The sequence below is a fragment of the Pyrgilauda ruficollis genome, unplaced genomic scaffold, assembly GCF_017590135.1.
Source record: "Pyrgilauda ruficollis isolate IOZ18807 unplaced genomic scaffold, ASM1759013v1 scaffold12, whole genome shotgun sequence".
Classification (NCBI taxonomy): domain Eukaryota; kingdom Metazoa; phylum Chordata; class Aves; order Passeriformes; family Passeridae; genus Pyrgilauda; species Pyrgilauda ruficollis.
The window spans coordinates 760,074-775,209 of record NW_024510321.1 but is presented as its reverse complement, the minus strand read 5'-3'; the positions used below and the strand labels follow the sequence as shown (position 1 = coordinate 775,209).

At 47.0% G+C, this 15,136-nt stretch overlaps 1 protein-coding gene across 1 annotated transcript in view; it reads left to right on the top strand.

The window, feature by feature from the left end:
• The window catches only part of VIPR1 (vasoactive intestinal peptide receptor 1), a 108,066-nt gene extending 99,267 nt beyond the window's left edge, over positions 1-8,799 (top strand). The window contains exons 11-13 of the mRNA XM_041487880.1: positions 3,681-3,810; positions 6,334-6,375; positions 7,738-8,799. Of these exons, the coding sequence (XP_041343814.1) occupies positions 3,681-3,810; positions 6,334-6,375; positions 7,738-7,929 (364 nt within the window). The 3' untranslated portion in view covers positions 7,930-8,799. The remainder of the gene's footprint in view (positions 1-3,680; positions 3,811-6,333; positions 6,376-7,737) is intronic.
• The last annotated feature ends 6,337 nt before the right edge of the window (positions 8,800-15,136 follow it).

Below are 15,136 nucleotides of genomic sequence, written 5' to 3'. Positions count from 1 at the left end.
CCAGGTTTGCAGCAGGTGCAGAGATTAAATCAGCATATTTAAATAATTTCTAGTACTGAGCAGCGTCCTGGCACTGCTGGCTCCTGTTCACCTCAGCAAAAGTGCTGCCAACATGCACCTGATGAGTTATGCCCAGATTATCTCAGAGGTCATGCTGGGCTTTGGGTTCAGAACACATTTTCCAGTGAGGTGGAGCTGCCAGGAAAGCTCTTTTTGCCTTGTAAACAAACGTAGGGCATGTTGGTAAAACACGGAGTTCCCCTCACTGACCTGCTCAACAGGGGGTTCTGCTGAAGGACAACTGATCCTGACACCACAATCCTCACCTTCCTTCACCACCTGGAGAGATGGCTCAGTTCCACTAGGGAATTATGGTTGTGTTCGAGGGTCCCAGGATGAGGGAAGAGATGAGAATCTTGACTCCATGTTTCAGAAGGCTGATTTATTATATTGTGACATTATATATTATATTATATTCCCTGGCAAAAGAATTTTCATAAAAATATCATGGTGACAGGGAATGAATCAGTTGCTCACTTCACAGAATCACAGAATCCCACAACATTTTGGGTTGGGAGGATTAAAAGCTTAAAGCTCATCCAGTTCCAACCCCCTGCCATGGCAGGGACACCGTCCTCTATCCCAGGTTGCTCAGAGCTCCTTCCAACCTGGCCCTAAAATTTTAGGTTTCCAAGGCACATGACGTGGTTCAGGACACTTCCAATACTTCCACGGACCTGTCAGACAGGACATAGGACCTATGGGACACTTGTCCCCTTGTACAGTGGCACCTGGCCACCAGCCACTTCTGGAAAACTCTGTTGACTGTATTCATTGCAGTAGATACAAGACACCACACTTTCCTATGCAAACAAATATTAATTGTCTGAAACTGAAGTTTAGATCCCACCAAGGTGAGTTCTCAGCGTGGTCCTAAGATTTTTACTTTCAGACAGAAATCTGTGGAGACTTCTGGGGTTTGACTGCAGGACCCAACAGTTCTTAGCAGAAAACTGCTGCTGAAATGTTGAGGGAACTGGGGGTGTTTATCCTGGAGAAGAGGAGGCTCAGGGTGACCCTATGGCTCTCCACAATTCCCTGAAAGGAAGTTGGAGCCAGATGGGGATCAGGCTCTTCTCCCAGGCAACGAGTGACAGGATGAGAGGAAATGGCCTCAAGTTGTATCTGGAGAGGTTCAGGTTGGACATCAGGAGAAATTTCTTCACCAAAAGGGTTGTGAAGCATTGGAAGGGGATGCCCAGGGAGGTTGTGGACTCCCCATCCCTGGAGGTGTCTGAGGAAGCCCTGGAGATGCCACTCAGTGCTCTGGGCTGGGACAAGGTGGGGATCAGGCACAGCTTGGGCTCGATGGTCTGGGAGGTCTTTCCCAACCAAACACCTCTGTGATTCCGTGTGCATTCCTCCTGCCAAATCTGAGACAAATCTGTTTTAAACAAACAGCATCTCATTTGCATTTCTCCCTCCTTCTCGTGTGTATTTTATACTGTTTATTTTCTACAAACACAGCCTGCTGACATGCTGACAGCATTGTTCAGCTCTAGAAGGTCTGAGCTTAGCTGCAGGCTGGAAGTTCAGGTGTGCTGCTGACTCCCTCATTAATGCTGCAGACAGAGAATGGGCTTTCATGTACTGGAAGCTCTGAGCACACTGGATATCTCATTTGCATTTCTCCCTCCTTCTTGTGTGTATTTTATACTGTTTATTTTCTACAAACACAGCCTGCTGACATGCTGACAGCATTGTTCAGCTCTAGAAGGTCTGAGCTTAGCTGCAGGCTGGAAGTTCAGGTGTGCTGCTGACTCCCTCATTAATGCTGCAGACAGAGAATGGGCTTTCATGTACTGGAAGCTCTGAGCACAAGTCTCCCAAAACAGTTTTCTGGAAATGACAGGGACATGTGCAAGAATGGGACAGCAATATTTCAGGCAAATAGAATTTGTCTTCTGCAGCAGAAAACTTGAGCAAAATTCATCTCTCCATTCTGTCCATGTCTGTGGATCATTATTGTCATCAAAGTCCTCTGAGTAACTTTTCCATTATGATTTCAAGGAGCGTGACTGAAATGTTGGTTCACTCTTGCCCACTCCCAAGGACAGGAGCAGGTTCCATGCAGGTTAATGGACACGTGTTCTCCCAAAATTACCTGTCACCACATGTATCTGTCAGAGAGGGGAGGTCTGGGATGTGCTGGGAATCAGAGTAATGAGGGTTTTGAGAATCCATGGTTTCCAGCAGATTTAACCAGCTTTAGACAAACCCCCAAGCAGTTCTGCCTCCTGCACAGCCAGGCTTGAGATTCCTGGGAGAAATCACACTGGGACTGGGTGATGACTTTCCTGAGTGCAGTGTTTAGGGGGTGGAGTCTTCTAAAAATCACAGAGCCCTTGCCTTGATGCCAAAATAAAATCTAAAACTCAGTATCTGGTGAAGCTTAGTGTTAGGAACAAGAGATTGGTGTGAGGTGTGCAAATTGGAGGAGGGGGCTCAAGTTTTGTCATTAATGTCCTTTTCATCACCACAGTCCAGCCAGGAGGGAAAATATTGCAATTAAGGCCCCAGTATTGTCTGCAAGGATAAGATAAAATTTTCTAATCCACTGGAGGTTGCAAACAGCATCTCTGTCAATGTGGGACACAAAGCACCACATCTCCTCCTCTAGGCTGATGTTCCTCAGAGAACTGAGATTCTTGATCCCTATGAGCAGGGATGTACCTGCTAGTGAAGGGTGTGGGAAAGGCAAACTCCTGTAAAGTTCCTCATCTTCCTGCAGGCTGTCATGTTTCCTGGAATGAGCCACAGCCTCCAATCACAGCCTTAATGTTGAGCTGTCTCTGGGCCAGGCCCAGGGAGAGCTAGAGAGGAGCTCTGGGAGGCACAGGGATGAGCATCCTCTGCACAAAGCTGCCACATCAGCCTCCCAGTGGGCTCCTGCAGGTGGCAAATGAATGAAGAGGGTCTGAGAGGTCTGAGCCTGAGGAGGCTTTGGAGGTGGAGGGGTTCCAAGTGGAAAAATGAGCATTTCCAACATCCCAGCCTCAGCTTTATTTCCTCCAGAAGCCTCTGAGAGAGGGGGAGATGTCACAGGATATGAGTGACCAAGGGAGACAAAACCCCCACAAGCATCCTTAGACCCTTGATTTCATTTTCTTTCTGCCAGCTACTTTTTAAATAATGATTGCATTTAATACATTATCATCTCTTCCTAATTAGACCCCTGATTACCCAGCATGATGCCATTAAGCACTAATACTGTTCATCCCCCTCCTTTGGAGACATTCATTGTGCAGTAGCCTGTCATTATTCCAAGCTAAACATACCATTTCTCTCCCAGAAGCTGTAATTTTCAGAAATCCCAGGCAAACAAAGACATTGCTAGATGATGATTTAGCTTGTGGGGATGAAAAAAAGATCTCTGGTGGGAGGGGAAGAAGAGAGGAGGGAGAAAGAAATACCTCCAGTGGAGCTACTGGGAATAAAAATGTCACATTTTATGGTGCCACCAGGTTTGAAATCACCAGCCATCTGCAGTCTGTGGGACAAGGAGAAATAGCAAATTTTTCAGGGTTTATTTCAGGGTTTATTTTATCCTCAGCTGCAGATTCCTCAGCCTCTTACCCTCTTCCCTCTTCCCTCGTGGCTCATGTTTGTCTTTCCAACAGGAGGCTGGCCAAGTCCACTCTGCTGCTGATCCCTCTCTTTGGCATTCACTACATCATGTTTGCTTTCTTCCCTGACAATTTCAAAGCAGAAGTGAAGCTGGTCTTTGAGCTCGTGGTTGGGTCATTCCAGGTAAGCCACCATTTGGGTCACCAGGGAGAAAGGCAACAAGCTGGACATGTTTTGTTTTTTTTTTCTGGACATGCCCCATACTGCTCTTGTACCTTTATGGAAAATCTACTCACTCCAGCCTGGCCAGGATGAAAGATAAATTTATATTTTGCCTTTCAGAAAGAGATTCTCTTCCCTCATTTTAGGAAATGAAAAGAAAATGTTCCTCTGTGCATTGGTGTCTCTGTGTTTTTTCTACTTAAGGGAGAAAAATAAGCACATCAGTTCAGTTTTTGTATCACTGACTTGTCCAAGGCCAGGGCAGATGGGGCTTTGAGCAGCAAGTTTCATTCAGTGGTGAATTATTAACATCCCTGTCTGCATCATCATCGCTGCACATCTGGCATCTGGAAGTGTTCAAAAACTGTGCAGATGTGGCACTTGGGGACTTGGGTCAGTGGTGGACTTGGCTGTGCTGGGGGAGTGGTTGGCCTTGATGACTTTAGAGGTCTTTTCCAACCTGAACACTTCTGTGGCTGTGTGATCTCTCCTCTGGGAGCTGAATGGATCTACACTCTTTCTTAGTGTTAGGAACAAGAGATTGGTGTGAGGTGTGCAAATTGGAGGAGGGGGCTCAAGTTTTGTCATTAATGTCCTTTTCATCACCACAGTCCAGCCAGGAGGGAAAATATTGCAATTAAGGCCCCAGTATTGTCTGCAAGGATAAGATAAAATTTTCTAATCCACTGGAGGTTGCAAACAGCATCTCTGTCAATGTGGGACTCAAAGGTAGCACCACATTTCCTCCTCTAGGCTGATGTTCCTCAGAGAACTGAGATTCTTGATCCCTATGAGCAGGGATGTACCTGCTAGTGAAGGGTGTGGGAAAGGCAAACTCCTGTAAAGTTCCTCATCTTCCTGCAGGCTGTCATGTTTCCTGGAATGAGCCACAGCCTCCAATCACAGCCTTAATGTTGAGCTGTCTCTGGGCCAGGCCCAGGGAGAGCTAGAGAGGAGCTCTGGGAGGCACAGGGATGAGCATCCTCTGCACAAAGCTGCCACATCAGCCTCCCAGTGGGCTCCTGCAGGTGGCAAATGAATGAAGAGGGTCTGAGAGGTCTGAGCCTGAGGAGGCTTTGGAGGTGGAGGGGTTCCAAGTGGAAAAATGAGCATTTCCAACATCCCAGCCTCAGCTTTATTTCCTCCAGAAGCCTCTGAGAGAGGGGGAGATGTCACAGGATATGAGTGACCAAGGGAGACAAAACCCCCACAAGCATCCTTAGACCCTTGATTTCATTTTCTTTCTGCCAGCTACTTTTTAAATAATGATTGCATTTAATACATTATCATCTCTTCCTAATTAGACCCCTGATTACCCAGCATGATGCCATTAAGCACTAATACTGTTCATCCCCCTTCTTTGGAGACATTCATTGTGCAGTAGCCTGTCATTATTCCAAGCTAAACATACCATTTCTCTCCCAGAAGCTGTAATTTTCAGAAATCCCAGGCAAACAAAGACATTGCTAGATGATGATTTAGCTTGTGGGGATGAAAAAAAGATCTCTGGTGGGAGGGGAAGAAGAGAGGAGGGAGAAAGAAATACCTCCAGTGGAGCTACTGGGAATAAAAATGTCACATTTTATGGTGCCACCAGGTTTGAAATCACCAGCCATCTGCAGTCTGTGGGACAAGGAGAAATAGCAAATTTTTCAGGGTTTATTTCAGGGTTTATTTTATCCTCAGCTGCAGATTCCTCAGCCTCTTACCCTCTTCCCTCTTCCCTCGTGGCTCATGTTTGTCTTTCCAACAGGAGGCTGGCCAAGTCCACTCTGCTGCTGATCCCTCTCTTTGGCATTCACTACATCATGTTTGCTTTCTTCCCTGACAATTTCAAAGCAGAAGTGAAGCTGGTCTTTGAGCTCGTGGTTGGGTCATTCCAGGTAAGCCACCATTTGGGTCACCAGGGAGAAAGGCAACAAGCTGGACATGTTTTGTTTTTTTTTTCTGGACATGCCCCATACTGCTCTTGTACCTTTATGGAAAATCTACTCACTCCAGCCTGGCCAGGATGAAAGATAAATTTATATTTTGCCTTTCAGAAAGAGATTCTCTTCCCTCATTTTAGGAAATGAAAAGAAAATGTTCCTCTGTGCATTGGTGTCTCTGTGTTTTTTCTACTTAAGGGAGAAAAATAAGCACATCAGTTCAGTTTTTGTATCACTGACTTGTCCAAGGCCAGGGCAGATGGGGCTTTGAGCAGCAAGTTTCATTCAGTGGTGAATTATTAACATCCCTGTCTGCATCATCATCGCTGCACATCTGGCATCTGGAAGTGTTCAAAAACTGTGCAGATGTGGCACTTGGGGACTTGGGTCAGTGGTGGACTTGGCTGTGCTGGGGGAGTGGTTGGCCTTGATGACTTTAGAGGTCTTTTCCAACCTGAACACTTCTGTGGCTGTGTGATCTCTCCTCTGGGAGCTGAATGGATCTACACTCTTTCCTTGTCTGTAGTGCTAAAATCCTGTTTTCTCCTTTCCCCAGGGGTTTGTGGTGGCTGTTCTGTACTGCTTCCTCAATGGAGAGGTAAGACCAGACCATCAGGTTTTTTTGGTTAATATTTGCAGCCAAAATGAACGCATGTGGAAAGTGGATTGAGAAGTGTCCCATTCCTGATCCTGGTGTTACAGAATTGGGGGAAAGCATGCAATCACAACTGTCTCTCCAGGAAAATAATTCAACCATTTGCCTGACAGTTTTCAGCACAATTAATAACAATTAATAAACACATCAGGACTTGTGTGTGCACTGTAGTGTTGCTGCTGATCCCATCCTCTCCTCATGAGACAGCATCAGCAGAACTCCTGTGTGAACTTGCACAATCCCTGATCCTAAAGCACCACGTTCAGCACAGCAGGATAAATCCCATCTAAGCCCTGTTCACGCTTAGTGCCTCCAGGAATCCTCCTCAGGATCACACCCACTGCCAAAACCAGCACAGGCATTGCTGTGACTGCACAGAGCAGTGCAGGTGAACGTGTTTCTGCCTTGCAGGAATAATATTGACTTTCCCACGTTTTAGTCCTGGCATTCTCATCCTGGGATTGTACTGTTCCTGTGTTTGTTTATCCCAGAGCCCTTCAGACACAGCTGTTCCTTCTAATTCATGCTGTTACCTAAAAATTCGCACTAGAGGGCTGCAGGAGGGGACAAGGACAGTAGCCAGGTTTGTTCAGGATTTGAATTGGGATGACATAGACCAGGTTATTTCTGTAAACAATCTGAGCAGCAACAAGCAGCTTCTGTCAAAAAAAGCATAGCTGTATTGACAGCATTACAAACAAGCTGTAGTTAAATCATTTCTATTTGAACAAAAAACAGGGCAGTGAAAAAGAAAGCATATTAATTATACTCACCAAGTGTTGTCATTGAAGCTAAGTAATCCAGCACCTTGATTGTGTAAATGAGAATTTCCTTTCTGATGAAGCTCAGGGATTTCTGCTCTAGTAATTTACTGACTGGAGTGTCCCTTTATGTGGGTAAAAGTTATGTCTAAGCCAAGTTTAGTAGCCTTTATAAAGTAACTCTTGGCCCTGGGGCAGGTGGGTTATCCAAGGCTGCTCACATAATAGGTTGGGGATGGTGGACAGTGCCCACGCAGAAAGGGACCTGGGGGTGCTGGACAACAGAGACTGACCATGAGCCAGCAGAGTGCCCTGGTGGCCAAGGAGGCCAATGGCTCCTGGCCTGGGTCAGGAATGGGGTGGCAGCAGGAGCAGGGAGGTCACTCTGCCCCTGTCCCTGCTCTGCTGGGGTCACACCTGGAGTGCTGTGCCCAGCTCTGGCCCCTCAGGGTCTTGAAGGTCTCTTCCAACCTGGTCATTCTGGGAATTCTGTGAACAACATCAAGTGATGCCCTGTGCTGCCTTTTCTCTTTCCCATGCCCAGGTGCAAGCTGAGCTCAAGAGGAAGTGGCGGAGGTGGCACCTGGAGCGGTTCCTGGGCTCGGACATGAAGTACCACCACCCTTCCCTGGGCAGCAACGGCACCAACTTCAGCACCCAGATCTCCATGCTGACCAAGTGCTCGCCAAAGACGCGCCGCTGCTCCGGCTTCCAGGCCGACTTCTCCCTGGTGTGAGAGGCTCCCCAGGCACTGAGCATCCAAAACTGGGACACGAGGATCCCCAGGAATCAGTGATCCCATGGCAAACCCCTGTGAAATGACCTGCTCCACTTGAGCCAACAGAGGACGCGCAACTGGAAAAGCCGCTGGCATCCAGGATGAGATTGGACAAGCCAAGAGGCAGAGAAACACTTTTGCTCTCCCTCTTTTCAGGCCTTTCACTCTTCAATTTCAAGCCCTCAGGGATTGATAGCTCTGAGGAATTGTCCAAGCTGCTTGAGGACAGCCTGGGAGATGCTGGTGTGTCATAAATAATGAAGTACTGGGGTAAGGGAGGGAGAGCCTCAGTCCTCAGTGGCTTTACCAGAACTGGCATCTCTAAAACAGACAAATTGCACTTTTTTTTTTTTCTAAAAAAAATGAGCCAGTAAAGGAGAGACAGAGGCAGGAAGCAGGGAAAAAAACCCACCAAACATATGAATGTGCCAAAATTCCTGTGAATATGAGGTGATGATACAGCACCAAAGGTGGTGCTGGGGACATGGGGAGAAGGGACAGGAGGAACATGAGCAGGAATGGAGAGGCCAGCACATGGCTCCCACGTTTTACACAGGTGGAGATGAATCTGCAGCACCAGGAGAGCCCCTCGGAGGATGCCCCAGTGTGTTCTGCTATTTCCCCACCATCCTTGGGAGCAGGAGCTTTCCAGGAACCCTGTGGAAGAGCAGATCACTGAGAAGGACCAGCGTGAGGACGCCCTTCTCTGCACTGTGTTGGTGACATGGTGCTTTGCTTGGTTGTGTTCCATGAACAGGAAACTCGATTTGCATGTATAAAAACCAAGGCCAGATGCCAAAAGCAGAGCACGGCTGTGTCTTTTCATTCTCTTTAAGTTGTCCCAAAGATCTCGGTGCATGGATGCACCCAGGATCATTAGGGATCAGGGGGAAATAATTGGGCTGTAATTCATTTGCACTTGCTTAGCACACACTGTCAGGAAAGGGAAATATAGAGCCCTGTAATCCTTAATTGAGTCACAGCTGCCATAAGGAGCCAGATGAAAAAAATTAGTGTCACAGCAGCAGGTGAAATTGCTTTCATCAGAACAAGGTTGTCTCAGCACACAACTGGCACTCCAGGAGGGAGGAAGGAGTGAAGGAGCTATTAAATGGATTTCTTCTTCAGCTTTTGTGGGGAGCTTTCATCCTATGTGAAGGCATTGTTAGACGTTTAAGATGTATGTGTGCATTTTACCTCTTTTCTGAAGACCTGTTAGTTTCCATACAGGGGCAATTCCTACTTGAAGGATCCCATTAAAACCAAGAGAGTAGGGTTTTTTAAATTCTTGTTTTCATGGTAAAGAGGCAAAGGAGGAATGTTAAAGCCCAGTCCTGCTCATTTGAGGCAACCTCACAGTCCCAAAGTCAAAATACAGGGTACAGATGCTCATGTTTGTGTCCTACTCAACTGCATTGAGTGGGGTTGAAAAAGTTTTGTGCTGAGGGTAGGAAACCCCTGCCCAGCTCATGTGTACCCTCAGAAATTGGGCTGCTGCCATGCTACTAAAACGTGTCCTCGTGAAGGAGTGTCTGGGTCACCAACACAGGCACCTGGAGAGGGAGGTGGGCTCCTCTTTTAGAGCTCAGAGATCTCAACTTGCCTGCTTTATTTCTCCAAAATGAAATGCAGCTCATTGGAGGGAAGCACCTGCAGCCCAGTGGGGTTGGGGGGTGTTGGCCTTAAAACCACACTGAGCTCAGGAGGAGACTTGCAGATCCAGCTCCTTTCTGAGTCCTGACAGGGCAGAGTTCCATGCCATCACCATTCCCAGAGCCTGTTATCAGCTGAGCTGGATGCTCCCAAAGTATTTCTCCAGGTGTGGGACTGATAACAGCATTGGGGGCTGGAGTCGCTAAAGGGCCATGAGGAACTCTCATCCACCAAGGGCAAACTTGCAGTCCTGATTTTGCAGGGAGCCAGCTCAGATCCTGTCACAGTGTAGCCATGGCTACCCAGCCTGTAGGTCCTAAAACGATAGGAAGGTGTGAAAATTCCTGGAATTATAGTGCTGGTGACCCCAGGCTGGCCAGGTGTGAGCCAGCTTTGTTGTGGCTACTTTACACTGAGCCCACATCAACAGTGAGGATACAACTCTGACGTGCCATAAGATCATCAAAATGCAGCTCCCTGATTCCCAAAATGCAGAGAAAACAAGAGGATGCTCAAAATTTCCCCACTTTTCTTGCATTGAAGCACTTATGCCTTGACACCCCTCAAACAATATCCCATTGAAATCCGCAAGGTTCTCAGAGGCAAGAACCTTTGAAGTGGTCCTGGTCAGAGTTCAAGAAGAGTTTGGATGATGCTCTCAGGTCCTTGGTGTGATTTTTGGGGTTGTCCTGTGCAGGACCAGGAGTTGGACTCGATGATCCCTGTGGGTCCCTTCTAACTCAGGATATTCTGTGATTCTCTTTGTGTTTGGTGCTTGTGTTGCTCTGCTGAGCATTTTCTGACCTGGATTAGGACTCACCCAGGAAATACTGGAGAAATCCCACCTGTACCTCCAGTTCTTCTGCTGTGCCGGGTTCAAAGCCAGGATTTGACCTGCATTTTTCCAGGTGAATGACTAACTTCAAGGAAGCCCAGAAGAAGCAAAAGAAAATTCTGTCTCAGCTTCCAAGTTGTTCATCTTGATGTAAAATGCTTTGTCTCACTGTTTCAGAGCTTTGAAGCAATGTCAGTCTGGGAAAGATTGGATTCATCAGGCTGCAAAGCCATTCCCCCTGTTCATCTGTCATGATAATATTTATACCCAACAAAGCTGATGGGCTGCAGAGGAACACTGCCTAATCTTGGGAATGCATCCACTGAGGTGTGAACTGGAATTTCAGGTCCCAGCCAAGCAGCAGAGGAACTGGAGCACAGAGCTGTAGAGCAGAAGTGCAGCACCACTGCCAGCAGCCTCCTTTGTGGGATGTGAGGGAATCCCTTCCCATCTGTTCCAGGCAGCCTTGCTGGGGGGAAAGCCTGTGAGCCATCCTGTGAGACACATGGAGCGTTTTCCCTCTGGTCTTCACCTTCCCTTTCCTCTCCCTGTGCTCCCTTTTCCTCTCCATTTTCAGGAGGAAATTCGTGTGTTTGCAGCTTTTCTTGTGTTCCAGCCCTGTGCTAACCCCTGCCAGCACCAGCCATGTGCCAAAGACAGCCAGGAAAGGTTTGCCTTTTGGAGATGTGACAGGGAAAAACCCCAGCTGGTGATTTACCCTCACCACAGGCTCCTCTGCAGCCTGTCACACTCCCCACCAGGCTGTTCTGCACAGGAACCTGAAGATGGGATGTTCCCTCAGCTGAGGGGGCTCCTTCAAAACGTGTGGAGTACATCAGCATGCCAGAGCTGTGCCCCCAGGCACCCTACTGACAATTATTTCATTACTGAACATCCAGCCATGCCTCCTCTCTGCTGTCAAGGATGTTTGAGGGATGAAATGAACGTGCTGAATGGACCTGCTGTGACAGGCTCTGCAATGTCAGCGATGCAGAGCTGCCAGCCCAGCTGCCTTGGCCCCGTGTTCCAGGAAAACAGAGGAGCTGGGGGTGGAATCACTTTATAAAGAGTGAAATCTTCTCACTCTGGGGACGTGAGGAGCAATCAAGTGTATGATGACATTGGGATTGGGCCCTGTTTGACTGGCTTAGTGCAGGAATTTGGCTCCATAACTTGGCCTGGTCTACTCTGTTTTTCATCCAGCTCATCAATAAAATGGAATTCAAGGACTTCACTGCAGATGACAATGTGGAGCAAGCTGTCCTGGCCCCGTGACCTGGCCCTGTGTCCTGGCCCCACACAGAGCACAGAACAGAGCTCTGCACTTTTGCTGCTCCCCCAGCTCCAGCCTGACCCCCTGACCCCAGAAATGACCCCAGCAGGGCAACTGCATCCATTTGCTGCATCAAAGATCAGAGGTGTGCCTCCTAAAAGGTATTAAAGGAGAAAAGGAGACTCAGGGGTGCCCTCCTCACTCTGCACAGCTCCTGAAAGGTGCCTGTGCTCAGCTGGGGCTGGGCTCTTTCTCCAGCAGCACTGACACAACCAGAGCACACAGCCTCCAGCTGCACCAAGGGAGTACAGGTTGGATAGCAGGAAAAAGTTTTTCCCAGAAAGGGTGATAAAGTTGTGGAATGGCTGCCCGGGGAGGTGGTGCAGTCCCCATCCCTGGGTGTGTTTAACAAAGCCTGGATGTGGCACTGGGGGCCAGGGTTCAGTTGAGCTGTTGGGGCTGGGTTGGACTCCATGGTCTTGAAGGTCTCTTCCAACCTGGTCATTCTGGGAATCCTGTGAAAGCTTCTTCTGCCTCTGTTAAAAGGCACAGATGTGTTTGAGGATCATGAATTTGGTCTCCAAAACTCTTCATAGAAATAAAGCCAAATTCTGATCCTGCTTGCACCAGTCAGCTCACTGCAGTGACTCCTGAATTACACCAGCATTCAACTGGGATTTGCCTTCAAAATAATTCATTTTTCTTCATTTTGGAGCTGTTTACTCCCTTTTTACATCAGGGATAGAGTAAGCCCCCCCGTTCTATACTTCAGTGATTGAATTATTTAAAATTATTAATAAGTATAGAACAATTAAAATATAAACAATAAATTATTGTCAAGGTCTAGATGTACCAGGTTCAATGCTAATATTAGACCGTAGATATTTCTGTTCAGCTGGGACCTGTGTTGCTTTGTGACCCTCTCACAAATAGCAAGAAATGAGAATATGACCATGTTTAGGATTTAGAAAAGAAATTCTGTTGCAGAATTTTTGGGGCATTAAAATCAAACAAGTTTTTTAAATCAGAGTTATGTATGCAGGAGCAGCAGCATTACTGCAGTTGTGGAATGAAAAGGGGGAAAGGCCAGAAGATGAAAGATCTGAGCATTTTGTTTTAGCTGTGGTTTGTTTGGGGTTTTTTGCTAGGAAAAAAGTTATGTTTTTCTCCAGGATGTTGTTGCTGGAGAAAAGATATTTTATACATGAACTAATCATCAGGTTTCCTTTTTTCTCTATATCCCACTGGGTTCCCATTCATCTCAAAAGCAATGAGGGTCATGTCTGTGCCACAGGGCAGAGGGATTAAACCCAAATCTCTGCTCCAATCTGATGGAAATGCTTTCAGAGAGAAATGCACCTGCTGATTAATGAAAGATTGCTGTTAGCTTTTCAAAAGCAAAATGAAGTTCCAAAGAAAGCTCAGGAGTGAATGAACACTGCTTGGCTCCATGGCAGGGATTAAAGGGGTTTGGGGGGATTTTTTTGTCTCCATTCCTTCCAGCTTCACCCCAGGGTTTAAACAAGGGGAAAGGAAATATGGGGAAAGAAAATACAAAATAATTTCCGACTAAACGGGAATCTCTCAAACTGGGAAGTGCCAATGTGTGTCTCCATGAAGCTTATTTCACTCTGACCACACAGGTGCATCTTGGTTTGGTAAATGGACTGTGGAAACACAGGTGGACCAGAAGCAATGTCCCTTCTCTGGCAGGTGAATGCAGCTGTAACAGGAAAGCCCACATAAAACATTCCTCCTGCTGTGTCCCACTGGGTGTTTGGCACAGCCCAGGCTCCCTCCCAGCTTTGTGCTTCCCCCCCCAGCAATGGCATTTCTGCAGCCATGGATGTGCCAAACTCCTGGGGACAGGGATTGCAATCCTGAATTCCCTGGCTTACAATGCAAATTTGCACTTTTCCCACCCCGGTGCTGATGGGGCCAGCACCACGAAGCTGCTTCACTGGAGATGAACCTTGAGGAGCAGGGGCTCACACACACCCACATCCATCCAGAAGGACTCTGCTGGCATCATTCAGGCACTAAACTGCTGTAAAAAGGAAAAGATTCCAGTCCCAGACTGGCAGGTGGAGTCAGATGTCCCAAAATGTGGATTTCAATCCATTTCCTTTCACCCAGTCAGCTTTTCATCCCCTCTCCAAACCCAGTATTTGCATTTCAGTCTGATGAGGTGTAATTACAGTGACTGACCTTGTTATTTTCCCTGGAGACCTGTGCAGATGAAAATATGGCTTTTAATCAGGAGTTTCTTGGGAGCACAGATCATCTTTTCCACCTCTTCCTGAATGTCCTAACTTGCATGATGTTGTCCTATATCCTGAAGAGCCCTGGGTTTGAAACTCTGGTTATTTCTAGAATACTGTGAAATCGCAGGGGAGAAAAGCAAACATTTTGGACTGGAGGCTACAGGTCTGTAAAGAAAATAATGCCCACTTGTGTTCTGAGGGCCAGACCCTGAGGACACACACACGCATTGGCAGCAGCAGAGCACCAGTGTTTTATACCCAAGTTTTGTGGATATTGTACATTTGTACATAGAGGAAATCTGAAGAGCACATTTAAAAAGATAAAACTAAACACCACATTTTTGATACTCAGACGATGACGATAAATCGAGTTCGAAAAGGCAGTTTTGAACTCAAAAGTGCATTTTTCCGAGCCTGTTTCAAACACCTCAAGCTGTGGGTCAGCAGCTGGTGCCAACTGACCCTTCTCACTCCAGCTGTAAACACCTCTGCTCTGCCCTCCTGTAAATAGGCTTTGGCAGCAGAGGGTGATGGGCACTGGCTGTGAGCAGAGAATCTCTGTCTCTGTGGGCTTCTCTGTACCAGGTGCTTGTGATGTATCCTCCATGCCAGCAAGAACAGGCCTGCTTGCTCAGCACAGGTGAAATCTCTGCCTTGTTCCATGGCCTTTTGCCTGATGTTATTTATTTTTGGTCTGACTCTGTACATATGCAATGAAATGGCTATTTTTTTTTCCTCTTTTTTTTTTTTTTTTTTTTTATTTGGTTCTCCTCCTTGCTTCAGAGGGGGTTCTTCTCTGTGGTTGACACTGCTGAAAACAAGCAATAAAACCATCGTGAAGGCATTGCGTCTGAGATGTTCCACCTGATATTTTAATTTATTCCTCACAGTCCTGGAGAAGACACAGAGAAGGAAAACTAAGAAGGAAGTTGTGAACTGGGGAGGCTCTTGCTTAGTGTTAAGCATAATGATCTCATACTTTGAAAGGTTAACCAGACAGACCAAATCACTCTTAAAATCAGAGAATCATAGAAATATTAACATTGGAAGAGACCTTTAAAGGCCATTTAGTCCTTGCAGTGAGCAGGGACATCTTCAAGTAGATGGGAGTTCTCTGTAGACCTTCTTTGAGAACATCTG